The sequence below is a fragment of the Amblyraja radiata genome, chromosome 20 (genome assembly GCF_010909765.2).
Source record: "Amblyraja radiata isolate CabotCenter1 chromosome 20, sAmbRad1.1.pri, whole genome shotgun sequence".
Taxonomy (NCBI): Eukaryota; Metazoa; Chordata; class Chondrichthyes; order Rajiformes; family Rajidae; genus Amblyraja; species Amblyraja radiata.
The window spans coordinates 12,195,258-12,207,960 of NC_045975.1; the positions used below are offsets into that span (position 1 = coordinate 12,195,258).

Genomic DNA, 12,703 nt, shown 5'->3' on the forward strand with positions numbered 1-12,703 from the left:
ACCCAACTCATCAATGCTGACCAAGATGCCCTATCTATCTAACTAAGCTCATCACATTTGCTCCGACCTGGCCCATATTCTTCCATGCCTTTCCTTATCCATGTAATAATAATAATAATGGATGGGATTTATATAGCGCCTTTCTAATACACAAGGCGCTTTACATCGCATTATTCATTCACTCAGTCACACTCGGTGGTGGTAAGCTACTTCTGTAGCCACAGCTGCCCTGGGGCAGACTGACGGAAGCGTGGCTGCCAATCTGCGCCTACGGCCCCTCCGACCACCACCAATCACTCACACACATTCACACACATTCACACTACCCATCCAAGTGTCTTTTCAGTGTTGTTATTGAATCTGCCTCTACCACTTCCTCTGGCAGCTTGTTCCATTTACCCATAAGTTCACCTCTCATACTTCTGAGCGCCATTGAACAAAGACCCATTCTCCTCACCCCACTCCTCTGTTGTCGAAACCTAATTCTGTACAATCAATGATAAAAAGCAAAGTGCACAATGTCGTGATCATAGTTGGAAAGGGATCTAAAATTATACAGAAGATTCAAGTGAAAATCCACTTCAAAAGTGCTGCAATGCTTGCTTATGAAATAGCAGTAGATTAGTTTAGTTTAGTTTAGAGATACAGTGTGAAAAAAGGCCCTATAGCCCACCACGTCCACACTTTCGCATCCTACACACTAGGGGCAATTTACAGAGGCTGATTAACCCACGAACCTGCACGTCTTTTGAATATGGGAGGAAACCGGAGCACCTGGAGAAGACCCACGTGGTCCCGGGGAGAACGTACAAACTCCACACAGACAGCACCTGTAGTCAGGATCGAACCCGGGTCTCGGGCGCTGAAAGACAACAGCTCTACTGCTGCACCACTGTGCCTCCCGGTAGTTATAATAAATTTACAAAAAGAAAGAAAAAGAATAGCTTGAATGTCCATAGAAAAATGCCTGCAAGTAGAGGGATAGAGCTGTACAACACAGAAACAGCCCTTCGACCCACCTTGTCCATGCTGACCAAGATAGTTTGCTCGGAGAACGTAAATGCTCCACACAGAGTTCACCGAAGATTAGGATCGAACCCGGATCCCTTGGAACTGCAAGGCAACATTTCTACTAGTTGTACCACTGTGCTTCTAGGTCGGTGAATGTGGAGGTGATGGGTGAATTGGACTGGATGTATTGGTTAGTCTGCACTAACATTGCCCTAACCCCATCTGCCTGCATGTGGTCTATATCCCTCCATCCCCTGCCAGTCCATGTGTGCCTATCTAAATGCCACTTAAATATCGCTATCGGATCTGCTTCCACCACCTACCCTGGTAGCGCATAAGTTCACCTCTCACACTTCTGAGTGGCATTGACCAAAGACCCATTCTCCTCACCCATTCCTCATCAAACTACCACTTCACTCCTAACAATCACTGGAGTGAGTGCACAAGAAACTGCAGATGTTGGAATCTTGAACAAAACACAAAGTGCTGGAGGAACTCCGGTCAGGTAGCATCTGTGGAGGGAAAAGGACAGGCGATGTTTCAGGGCAGGACCGTTCTTGTATTTCTGAAATACCAGCAGGTATTTTTTAAAGAGATCAGGTCGAGTTTATTGTCCTTGGCACAGAAACAGTGAGGCGGAGATCCAATAAAAGTCTTGCTTGCACACGGACTCGGACAACACACACAAACATAAGAAACTGCTGATTCCAAACTGGAATCCTGAGCAAAGCACAAAGTGCTGGAGGAACTCAATGGGTCAGACAGCAGCTGTGGAGGGAAATGTTTCGGGTCAGGACCCTTCTTCAGACAGGCTGTGCAGACACAAAAGTATATTTTATACTTAGATGATTCAAGGATCCTACAAAGCAATGAAAAGTAAAAGAGTGTGCAAAACACAATCAAGACATAGATGCAAAACACAATTAGGAAATACATCCATGTTCGTGTGAGAGGAGGTCTGTAATGTTCCATTGTTGAGATCACACATTTGATGTTGTTAAGCTGGAACGAGTCCAGAGAAGATTTATGAGGATGTCACCAGTACTCGAGGGCCTGAGTGGTTGAGCTGGCTAGGACTTTATTCCTTGGAGTACAGGAGGATGAGGGGTGATCGTATATAGGTGTATAAGATCATGAGAGGGATAGACAAGGTAAATGCTCAGTCTTTTACCCAGAGTAGGGGAATCAAGAATCAGAGGACATAGGTTTAAGGTGAGGGAGGAAAGATTTAGTAGGAACCTGAGGGGGAACTTTTTTCCACAAAGGGTTGCAGGTATATGGAGTGTGCTGCCAAAGGAGGTAGTTGAGGCACGTACCATGATAATGTTTACAAAAAAACATTTGGACAGGTACATGGATAGGACAGGTTTAGAGTGATATGGGCCAAATGCAGGCAGATACGATATCATACGATATTACTTTATAGTCAGAACAAAGTCTGACATTTGTTTTGAACCGCAGCAGCTCCATTTACAGCATCACATAAAAGATAAAAGACACTAGAAAAGTTATGCATTAAGATATCAAGACAGGACCCCAAAATACATACATTCAACCCAACATTACAATAACAAAGGACAAAAGAGTGCTTCAGTCTAACCTTATTCAATTTTGGAACCCTATATCTCCGGTTTGATGGTAGCAAATTGTACTCACTGTTCAGAACGTGGTTGGGGTCAGAAGAAATATTGTTGGCCATCCTTGGTATATTTTTATGGTAGGTAGGTGGGACAAGTGATGATGGGGGCATGTTGGTAGGTGTGGGCAAGTTGGGCTGAAAGGCCTATTTCCACACTGTGACTATGACTTGATTTTAAGCAATACAGGAATGGTGAGACACTTTAATAATAATAATAATGGATGGGATTTATATAGCGCCTTTCTAATACTCAAGGCGCTTTACATCGCATTATTCATTCACTCCTCAGTCACACTCGGTGGTGGTAAGCTACTTCTTTAGCCACAGCTGCCCTGGGGCAGACTGACGGAAGCTTGGCTGCCAATCTGCGCCTACGGCCCCTCCGACCACCACCAATCACTCACACACATTCACACACATTCACACACAGGCAAAGGTGGGTGAAGTGTCTTGCCCAAGGACACAACGACAGTATGCACTCCAAGCGGGATTCGAACCGGCTACCTTCCGGTTGCCAGCCGAACACTTAGCCCATTGTGCCATCTGTCGTCCCACAGAGAATCTCACAGCTTGACACCTTTTTTTACACCAGTGGTAGGGGAGGTTTAAATCCAGAGTGCACGTGATTTTTAGTTTAGAGAAACAGCGCAAAAAACAGGCCTTTCGGCCCACTGTGTCCATGGCGACCAGCGATCCCCTGCCTCTAACGCTATCCTACACACAGGACCTACAAACCTGTGCGACTTTGGAGTGTGGGAGGAAGCCGAAGATCTCAAAAACCCACGCGGTCCCAGGGAGAACGTACAAACTCCACACAGACAGCACCCATAGTCAGGATCGAACCTGGGTCTCTAAGGCAGCAACTCTACCGTGCGTCACTCTGTTGCCGGAAATAAATTACAGAGCTTTACCAATTTATCATAGATCACAGAACAGTACTGTGCAGGAACAGGCCCTTCGGCCCACCATATCTGTGCTGAACATGATGCCAAGTTAAACTAATCTCTTCTGCCTGCAGGTGATCCATATCCCTCCATTCTCTGCATATCCAAAAACCTCTTGAACTACACTATCATGTCTGCCTCCACCACCTCTACTCTCAACGCGTTCCAGGCACCCACCACTCTCTGTGTAAAACACTTGCCATGCACATCTCCATTAAGTTTTGTCCCTCTTGCCTTATACCTACGCCCTCTAGTCTTTGGCATAACCACCCTGGAGAAAAAAAATGTTCTGGCTGTCAACCTATGCCTCTCATAACTTTATATGTTTCTATCAGGATATGTATATACTTTTATATAAATATTGACTTTAGTTTACATACTTCAGTAAACTCTTCTCCAGCGTTACGGGTGTGGGTTTCTGAGTGCAATAAATTCCCTCTACATTTGCATTGCAACCCATTTCATGATAAGCTTTTCTTTAATAAGCTTGCAAAGCAGTCACCGTCTGTGATCCACCCAGATACACTAGAAAACGTCTTTATTTGCAAGGCAAATTGTAAACTTAGTGGCGGATGACTCATGGTTCCAGTCTGTTTCAAACTCTTTCTCTATTTGTTTAATCGTTGAAGATTTGAGTGGAGCAGAAATCACCAGCACATTGCCCACGCTGCAGCCCGCACAACTGCACAGGTGATCTGCATTGGAACTAAACGTAACTGCTGGGTAAGCAATAACTGTTTCAAGTGTGCTCATTGTGAAATGTGAATGCATTGGTGATAACTTGCAAAGGGGTTGTTTTCGCTGCAGTGTTGGAGGTTGGTGGGAGACCTGATAGAAGTTTTTAAAACCATGAGAGGAATAGACGGAGTAAACAGTCAGAACCTTTACCTCCACCACGCATTCCAGACTTGAGCTTTAAGGTGAGGGGAGGAACGTTTGTTGCGGGACAGGATTTTACACGGAGAGTGGTGGGCGCCAGGGTTGGTGTGGGACGCAGATTCTACAGACGACGTGTGAGAGGCTTTTGGATAGGCACATGGATATGCAGGGAATATGCATGCAGGGCTGAAGGGCCTGTTCCTGTCCTGTAGTGTTCAAAGTCCGATGAAGGAAGAGATTAAAGTGGTTGACAATTGGATTTGACTACAATAAATAGGGCGTCACGGTGGCGCAGCGGTTGAGTTGTTGCCTTACAGCGAATGCAGCGCCGGAAACCCGGGTTCGATCCCGACTACAGGTGCTGGCTGTACCGAGTTTGTACGCTCTCCCCGTGATCTGCGTGGGTTTTCGGTTTCCTCCCACACTCCAAAGGCGTACAGGTTTGTAGGTTAATTGGCTTGGTAAATGTAAAAAACAAATGTCCCTTGTGGGTGTAGGATAGTGTTAATGTGCGGGGATCGCTGGTCGACCCGTTGGGCCGAAGGGTCTTTTTCCACACGGTATCTTTAAACTAAACTAAAAATAGTTTAATCTTAATTGCCCAGGGGTAAATTTTAAAACATAAAGTGCTGGAACAACTCAGGAAGTCAGACAGCATCCGTGAAGAGAAATGGAAGATGATGTTTCAGATCGGGACCCTTCTTCAGTCCGAAATATCGTCTGTCAATTCCCTCCACAGATGCTGCCTGACACACTGAGTTCCTCCAGCACTTTATGTTTTGCTCAATATTCCAGCATCTGCAGTTTCTTGTATCTCCCTCTTGCAAAGAATCAAAATGGTTTAACCCTCTGCGTGAGATACATCAAGATAAGGAATATTTTGTTCAAATGTATTTGTTGCTGTATCGTAAGAAAGTGAAACATGTTCATTTCTGAAGGGGATTAAGAGAATATTCCTCATAGTCGAGGAATCTCAGTTGACAGGGAGATGCACGGAACTGCAGACGTTGGAATATTGAGTAAAACGCAAAAACGCAAAAACGAAATTTCGTTCAGGCCGAAAGGTCTGAATGACAATAAAGGAATCCAATCCAATCCAAGTGCTGGAGTAACTCAGTGGGTGAGGCAGCATCTGTGGGGGGGGAATGTGTTCGCCACTTTTCGGGTTGGGACCCTTCTTCAGTCTGATTGTAGCTGGGAAGAGAAATCTGGAAAAGCCCAGCAGGTGACAGATGGAGACTGGTGGATGGATGGAGCAAGAGAGAGAGGCAAGAGAAGAGAGGCTTGGGGAGACAAAAGGGTGTCAGATCAGGAGACAAAATGTGTCGGAAGCAATTGCAGATGCTGGTTAGAGCTAGAGGTTCACTCGCACCTCCTCCAACCTCATCTACCGTATCCGTTGTTCAAGATGTGGACTCTAATACATCGACGCGACCAAATGTAGACTGGCCGATCAGTCCGTCTGGACCTACCCGATCTCCCGGTTGCTAAACACTTTAATTCTCCTTCCCATTCCCACACTTTCTCAGGAGCTGAGGAGAGAACTGATATAAGTATGTAAACTTAAGAGAGGCACAGACAGGGTACCAGTCTCAATTTTTTCCCCCAAGATGAAAATGTCAAATAACTGAGGGCGGAGATTTAAAATGAGAGGGGGAAAAGTTTAAAGGAAGGTACACAAAAAAGCTGGAGAAACTCAGCGGGTGCAGCAGAATCTATGGAGCGAAGGAAATAGGCAACGTTTCTCCTGCTTTTTTGTGTACCTTCGATTTTCCAGCATCTGCAGTTACTTCTTAAAAAGTTTAAAGCAGATGTGTTGTGCAAGACTGGTGGATGGGTGGAGCAAGAGAGAGGGGGAAGAGAAGAAAGGGGGCACAGTTTAAGAACTATTTAGAACTGAGATGAGGAAAAACTTTTTCGCACAGTTGTGAATCTGTGGAATTCTCTGCCTTAGGCCGATTTGCAGGATGTATTCAAAAGAGAGTTAAGAGCCTGTCCCATTTGGGGATTATTTTGGCGACTGCCGACAACATTGACTAACCTATCAGGTCACCGAAAAAGTCGCGGCACGATACGGCGGGACGTGGCGTGATGACGTATTGACACGCGGTGTTTCCTCAGGTGTCGCAACATTTTTTTTGTCACCGCTGGATTTTGAAATGTTCAAAATCTTTCTGCGACCCTGATACATCAGTCAATGACGTCAGCAGTCGCCGTAAAAATTGCCAAGTGGGACAGGGCCTTCAGATATCGCACTTAGGGCTAGCGGAATCACGGGTATGGGGAGAAGGCAGGAACGGGGTACTTGATTGTGGATGATCAGCCACGATCACATTGAATGGCGGTGCTGGCTCGAAGCGCCAAATGGCCTACTTCTGCACCTAATGTCCATGTATCTATGTAAGATTATTTACACAGAGAATGGTAGGTGCCTGGAACGCATTGCCATGGGAGGTAGTGGAAGCAGAAATGATATCGATGTTTAAAAGATATTTAGACAGGCACATCAACATTCAGGGAATAGAAAGAAGGCCACCCCCCTCCTCCCTCTCTTCATCAATGGAGAGGTGGTTGAGAGGGTCACCTTCTTTAAGTTCCTCGGGACCACCATACATCAATCCCTATCATGGGAGCTCAACACTAGTCTCATAATCAGTAAGTGCCACCAGCGACTCTACTTCCTGCGGCAGCTCAAAAAATTCAGGGTCAGTCGACCAGCCATGACCCACTTCTATAGGTCTACCATAGAAAGCATACTCACATTCTCCATGCTTGTCTGGTATGGTCACACAACCTCGCAGGATAAGATTCGGCTGGAGAGAATAGTGCGCCGAGCTTCTAAGATCATCGGTTGCAGCAGACTTCCCTCAGTGACATCACTTTACTCAACAAGACTCACCAGAAAGGCCAAAAAAATCATAGCAGACCACTTTCACCCGGCTCATTACCTCTTTAATCTCCTCCCATCAGGAAGGAGATATAGAAGCATTAAAAATAAAACATCTCGCTTCAGAGACAGCACCTACCTCCAAGCCATCAGATATTTGAATTTGCACTAATCACTTTGCACTTTCTTGTGCACTTGCACTTACGCTTAACATGACGCTGCTGGGTACTGTCCTTCCTGTATATATTGTCCTTCGTACGGTATTGTCTGTATTATTTATTGTGGTGTATGTGGTGGTTGTATTGTACTGTATTGTATCTGTCAGAGAGCGAACCAAGACACATTCCTATCAACTTGTTGACATGGCAATAAACTTCTTGAATCTTGAATCTTGAATCTAGAAGAATACGGATCATGTGCAGGCAGATGGGATTAGTTTAAATCAGTATCATGATTAAATTAGCACAGACGTTCTGGGTCAAAGTTCAAAGGTCCTGTTCCTCTGATGTACGGTTCTATGTTTTACTGTTTTAGTAATATTTATGCCACATAAATGCCGTCCAATGATGATATCCAACAAGAAATAGTCCAGCAATCGCCCCCTGTCATTACTGGCATTATTTAGGTCGGCACGGTGGTGCAGCTGTAGAGTGGCTACCTAACGGCACCAGAGACCTGGGTTTGATCTTGACTACGGGCGCTGTCTGTACGGAGTTTGTACGTTCTCCCCGTGACTCGCGTGGGCTTTCACCGGGTACTCCAGTTTCCTCCCACGCTCCAAAGACGTACAGGTTTGTAGGTTAATTGGCTTCTGGAAGTTGTAAATCATCCCTAGTGCGTAGGACAGTGCTAGGTATGGGCTGATCGCTGGTCAGCACGATCTCGGTGGGCCGAAGGGCCCATTTCCACACTTCATCTCTGACGTCTAAAGTCTACAGATACTGAATCCCCCCACTCTCAATATCCTGATGGCTATCGCTGACCAGAAACTGAACTAGAGTAACCCAGTATATAATTTCATAGTCATAGAGTCATACAGCTCGGAAACAGCCCTTTGTCCCAACTTGTCCATGCCAATGCCTCAAGTGCATCTCACCAATGTCTTGCACAACTGCAACATAACATCCCAACCACTATATTTATTGGCCTTACCGATGAAGGTTAGCATTCCAAATTATTTCTTAATCAACCTGTCTACATGTGATGGCATGTTCAGAGAATCATAGAAACATAGAAACATAGAAAATAGGTGCAGGAGTAGGCCATTCGGCCCTTCGAGCCTGCACCGCCATTCGATATGATCATGGCTGATCATCCAACTCAGTATCCTATCCCTGCCTTCTCTCCATACCCCCTGATCCCTTTAGCCACAAGGGCCACATCTAACTCCCTCTTAAATATAGCCAATGAACTGACCTCAACTACCTTCTGTGGCAGAGAATTCAACAGATTCACCACTCTCTGTGTAAAAAATGATTTTCTCATCTCGGTCCTAAAAGACTTCCCTCTTATCCTTAAACTGTGACCCCTAGTTCTGGACTCCCCCAACATCGGGAATAATCTTCCTGCATCTAGCCTGTCCAATCCCTTAAGAATTTTGTAAGATTCTATAAGATCCCCCCTCAATCTTGTACTCTTAAATCCCTCTGCTCTACAACACTCCCCATGGGCCTACCGTTCACTGTGAATTGTCAGGATATCATTCAGATATCATTAATTAATCATCAATATCATTCTGATAAATCAACAATATGTCCTTTATAACCATATAACAATTACAACACGGAAACAGGCCATCTCGGCCCTTCTAGTCTGTGCCGAACACTTACTCTCACCTAGTCCCATCTACCTGCACTCAGACCATAACCCTCCATTCCTTTCCCGTCCATATACCTTTCTAATTTATTTTTAAATGATAAAAACGAAACCTGCCTTCACCACTTCCACTGGAAGCTCATTCCACACAGCTGCCACTCTCTGAGTAAAGAAGTTCCCCCTCATGTTGCCCCTAAACTTTTGTCCCTTAATTCACAAATCATGTCCTCTTGTTTGAATCTTCCCTACTCTCAATGGAAAAAGCTTATCCACGTCAACTCTGTCTATCCCTCTCATAATTTTAAAGACCTCTATCAAGTCCCCCCTTAACCTTCTGTGCTCCAAAGAATAAAGACCTATCTTGTTCAACCTTTCTCTGTAACTTCTTTCTAAAGTCACAACCCCTCTAGATGTTCAGGGTTTTGGCCCAATTATTTTCGATGAGACCATTGCTTATGTAGTGATGTTCTAACTTTGCCCAATGGTGAATGTGTTTATATTTTTACAGGGAAACCGCTGTATCGTCCAAAGGGATTAAGCCACTGCCAAATATGAACTCTAATATCTTAAAAGATTTCCTGAAAATGCCGGAGAAGTCTTCCTTTGTTCAACAATTCAACCAGTGCGTCATCGCTGCATCCCAAAGAGTCAAAGAATACATTGGATTTGAGGACCCGGAATGCAAGCTGAAGATACGTAATTCCATGCTGTCTGATATTTTCTTGATGACCTACATTAACCGGAGCGTCCAGTGCAAAGTGGCGGAAGCCATCAGTTGTACGCGGATGACGGAGGAACAAGCCATGCTGATGGGGGCAGATTGGGTCTGGGCCGTGCACGACGGGCCTTCCAAGAACCCCAAGCTGCAGGTTGCCGTGCAGGTGATCCACATTGAGAGGGAGCGAGAGGAGGTGGAGGAGAAGATGTTCAAGGCCTCCGAATCCATGAAACTGGCCAGGGCCGAGACCATCAACAAATCCAACCACGAGAAGATTGCCGATTTCTGCTCCTCCATCGGCAGGGATTGTTACGGACTCTTCCTCTTCTTCGGGTGCAAGGGAGACCCCAAGTCCATCTGCGGGGTCCTCAGCAATGACTTCCACTCCCGCCTGGGGAACGGCCAGGAGCTGGATGACGTGTTCCTGCTGGAGTGCATGGAGAAGACCAAGAACTTCGTCACTCCGGGAAGGATGCTGGACCTGATCCTTCAAAAGGATGGTCCGTCCGAGGACTCGAAGCCAATCTGTGTCAAATTCACTCAGTGACCCTGGACGAGGCTAAGCTCTTGGTGAGGTCCAACGCAAGGCAGATCAGCACGCTAAGCCTTTGTCACTTGAAGGTTCATCTTCCCTACTTCCCATCTCATCCACTAGGGGTCCTCCAACAGACCGAGTCTACAGAAGCAATTTCCCTTCATCAGGACTATGAGCTATGGGGATCATAAAGCAGTCTAGCCAGGGTAGAGACCACTCGGCCCATTGAATCCATGTTGGTCCTCTCAAGAAGCAATCCAGTTAAACCACACCATCACTCTTTCCCTATATTCTGGAAATTATTATTCATCCATTTATCTTTTGAAGGTTATGGAATCAAACAGAAGGGAAGCAGGTCCTTCAGCCTAACTCATGGATCCCAAACTGGAAGTCCCTTCTACGTTAGTCCCATTTGGTCCATAGCCCTCTAAATCTTTCCTAGGCATAAATGTCATGTTACATAAGGTGTAGAAGGATGTGGCAAATGTGGGCAAATGTGATTAAAAGTAAATGGGCAAAAGGGTCAGCATGAACATGATGGGATGAATGGCCTGAATCTCTGCTGTACCTCTCTACGAATCCTGTCAGGTAACACATTCCAAATCATAAGTCTTTGGGCAGCATAGCGACGCAGCTGGTAGAGCTGCTGCCTCACAGAGCCAGAGACCCAGACTATGGGTGCTGACTCTGTGGAGTTTGCACGTTCTCCTTATGATGTCGTGGTTTTCCACCAGGCGTTCCGGTTTCCCCCCCACACCCAAATAATGTGCGGGTTGGTAGGTTAATCGGGCTGCTGTAAATAGCCCCCCCGTTTGTGTTGGTGAACGGTAGAATCTGGAGAGAATTGATGACAGTAACAAAAGCTTTTCACGGTACCTCGTTCGGTACACGTGACAATGACCTAAATTAAACCGAAGGTAGATACAAAAAGCTGGAGTAACTCAGCGGGGGCAGGCAGCATCTCTGGAGAGAAGGAATGGGGTTGAGTCCCTTCTTCTGACCCTCCGCAGGCTTCTTTCAGACTTTAGGCCGATTACTTCAGATCTGTGGTCTTTCAACCATCCTACCCACTGCCAGATAGTTTGTTTGTGTTTGCTCAACCTGTGATTTTCAACACCTTTACCAAATTTTACCTCAGCCTACCCCCTTGCCAGTAAAAGCCTCCCATTAAGGACCTGCTTTGGTTTTTCAGTAAATGCATCAATCGGCAAACAATACCAGGGAGATACAGAAGCAGTTATCATTTTCTCTTCCCCTCGCCTCAATCCCCATTCATTGTGTGTCAGTAGGGGCTGCAGGTGGTGGTTTACACCAAAGATGGATACAAAATGCTGCAGTAACTCAATGGATCAGGCAGCATCAGAGTCTAATGAAGTCACTGACTCTCAGTGTGAAGTGTCTCGACCCGAATGTCACCAATTCCTTTTCTCCAGAGATGCTGCATGACCCGCTGAGTAGCTCCAGCTTTTGTGTTTATCCCCGCTCATTGTGACTGTCTGACAAGGTAGCAGAAGCTGCTGAGGGGAGGAACGATGGTAGTTAATAAAATTCAAAGAGGCATTGTAGGGCAGATGGACAGTTGTACAAGACGTTGGGGAGGCCACACTTGGAGTATTGTGTTCAACTCCAGTCATCTTACTGTAGGAAAGATGCCGTTAAGCTGGAGGGAGCACAGAGAAGATTTACGATAACGTTGCTAGGAGTGGAGGGCCTGAGCTTTAGGGGAAGGTTGGGAAGGTTGGGACCATTGAGGCGCAGGTTAAGGGTTATGTTATGGAGATGTATATCAACATGTGGGGAATAGATAGGGCAAATGCACGTAATATTTTTCCCAAAGTAGGGGAATCAAGAATTAGAGGAAATATTTAAGGTGAGAGGGGAAAGATTTAATGGGAATAAGTTCACGGTCACCAGTTATAGGAGTAGAATTAGGTCATTCGGCCCATCGAGTCTACTTTGCCCTTCAATCATGGCTGATCTCTGACTCTTAATCCCATTTTCCTGCCCTCTCCCCATACCCCTTGACACCCGTTCTAATCAAGAATTTGTCTATCTCTGCCTTAAAAATATCCACTGACTTGGCCTCCACAGCCCTCTGTGGCAATATGAACCCAAGGGGCATTTTTTTCATGCAGAGGGTGATTGGTATATGGAACAAGCTACCAGAAGTAGTGGCTGAGGCAAATACAAAACATTTATAAGACATTTTGGACAAGTACATGGATAGGAAAGGTTAAGAAGGATATGGGACAAAACATGGGCAAGTGGGACTAGC

At 45.7% G+C, this 12,703-nt stretch overlaps 1 protein-coding gene across 1 annotated transcript; it reads left to right on the top strand.

Annotated features, from left to right (window-relative positions):
- The first annotated feature begins 4,216 nt into the window (after positions 1-4,216).
- rep15 (RAB15 effector protein) lies at positions 4,217-11,827 on the top strand. The gene is made up of 2 exons (XM_033038817.1): positions 4,217-4,317; positions 9,684-11,827. The coding sequence occupies exon 2, from the start codon at positions 9,727-9,729 to the stop codon at positions 10,438-10,440; it is 714 nt and encodes a 237-aa protein (XP_032894708.1). The 5' UTR covers positions 4,217-4,317; positions 9,684-9,726; the 3' UTR covers positions 10,441-11,827.
- The last annotated feature ends 876 nt before the right edge of the window (positions 11,828-12,703 follow it).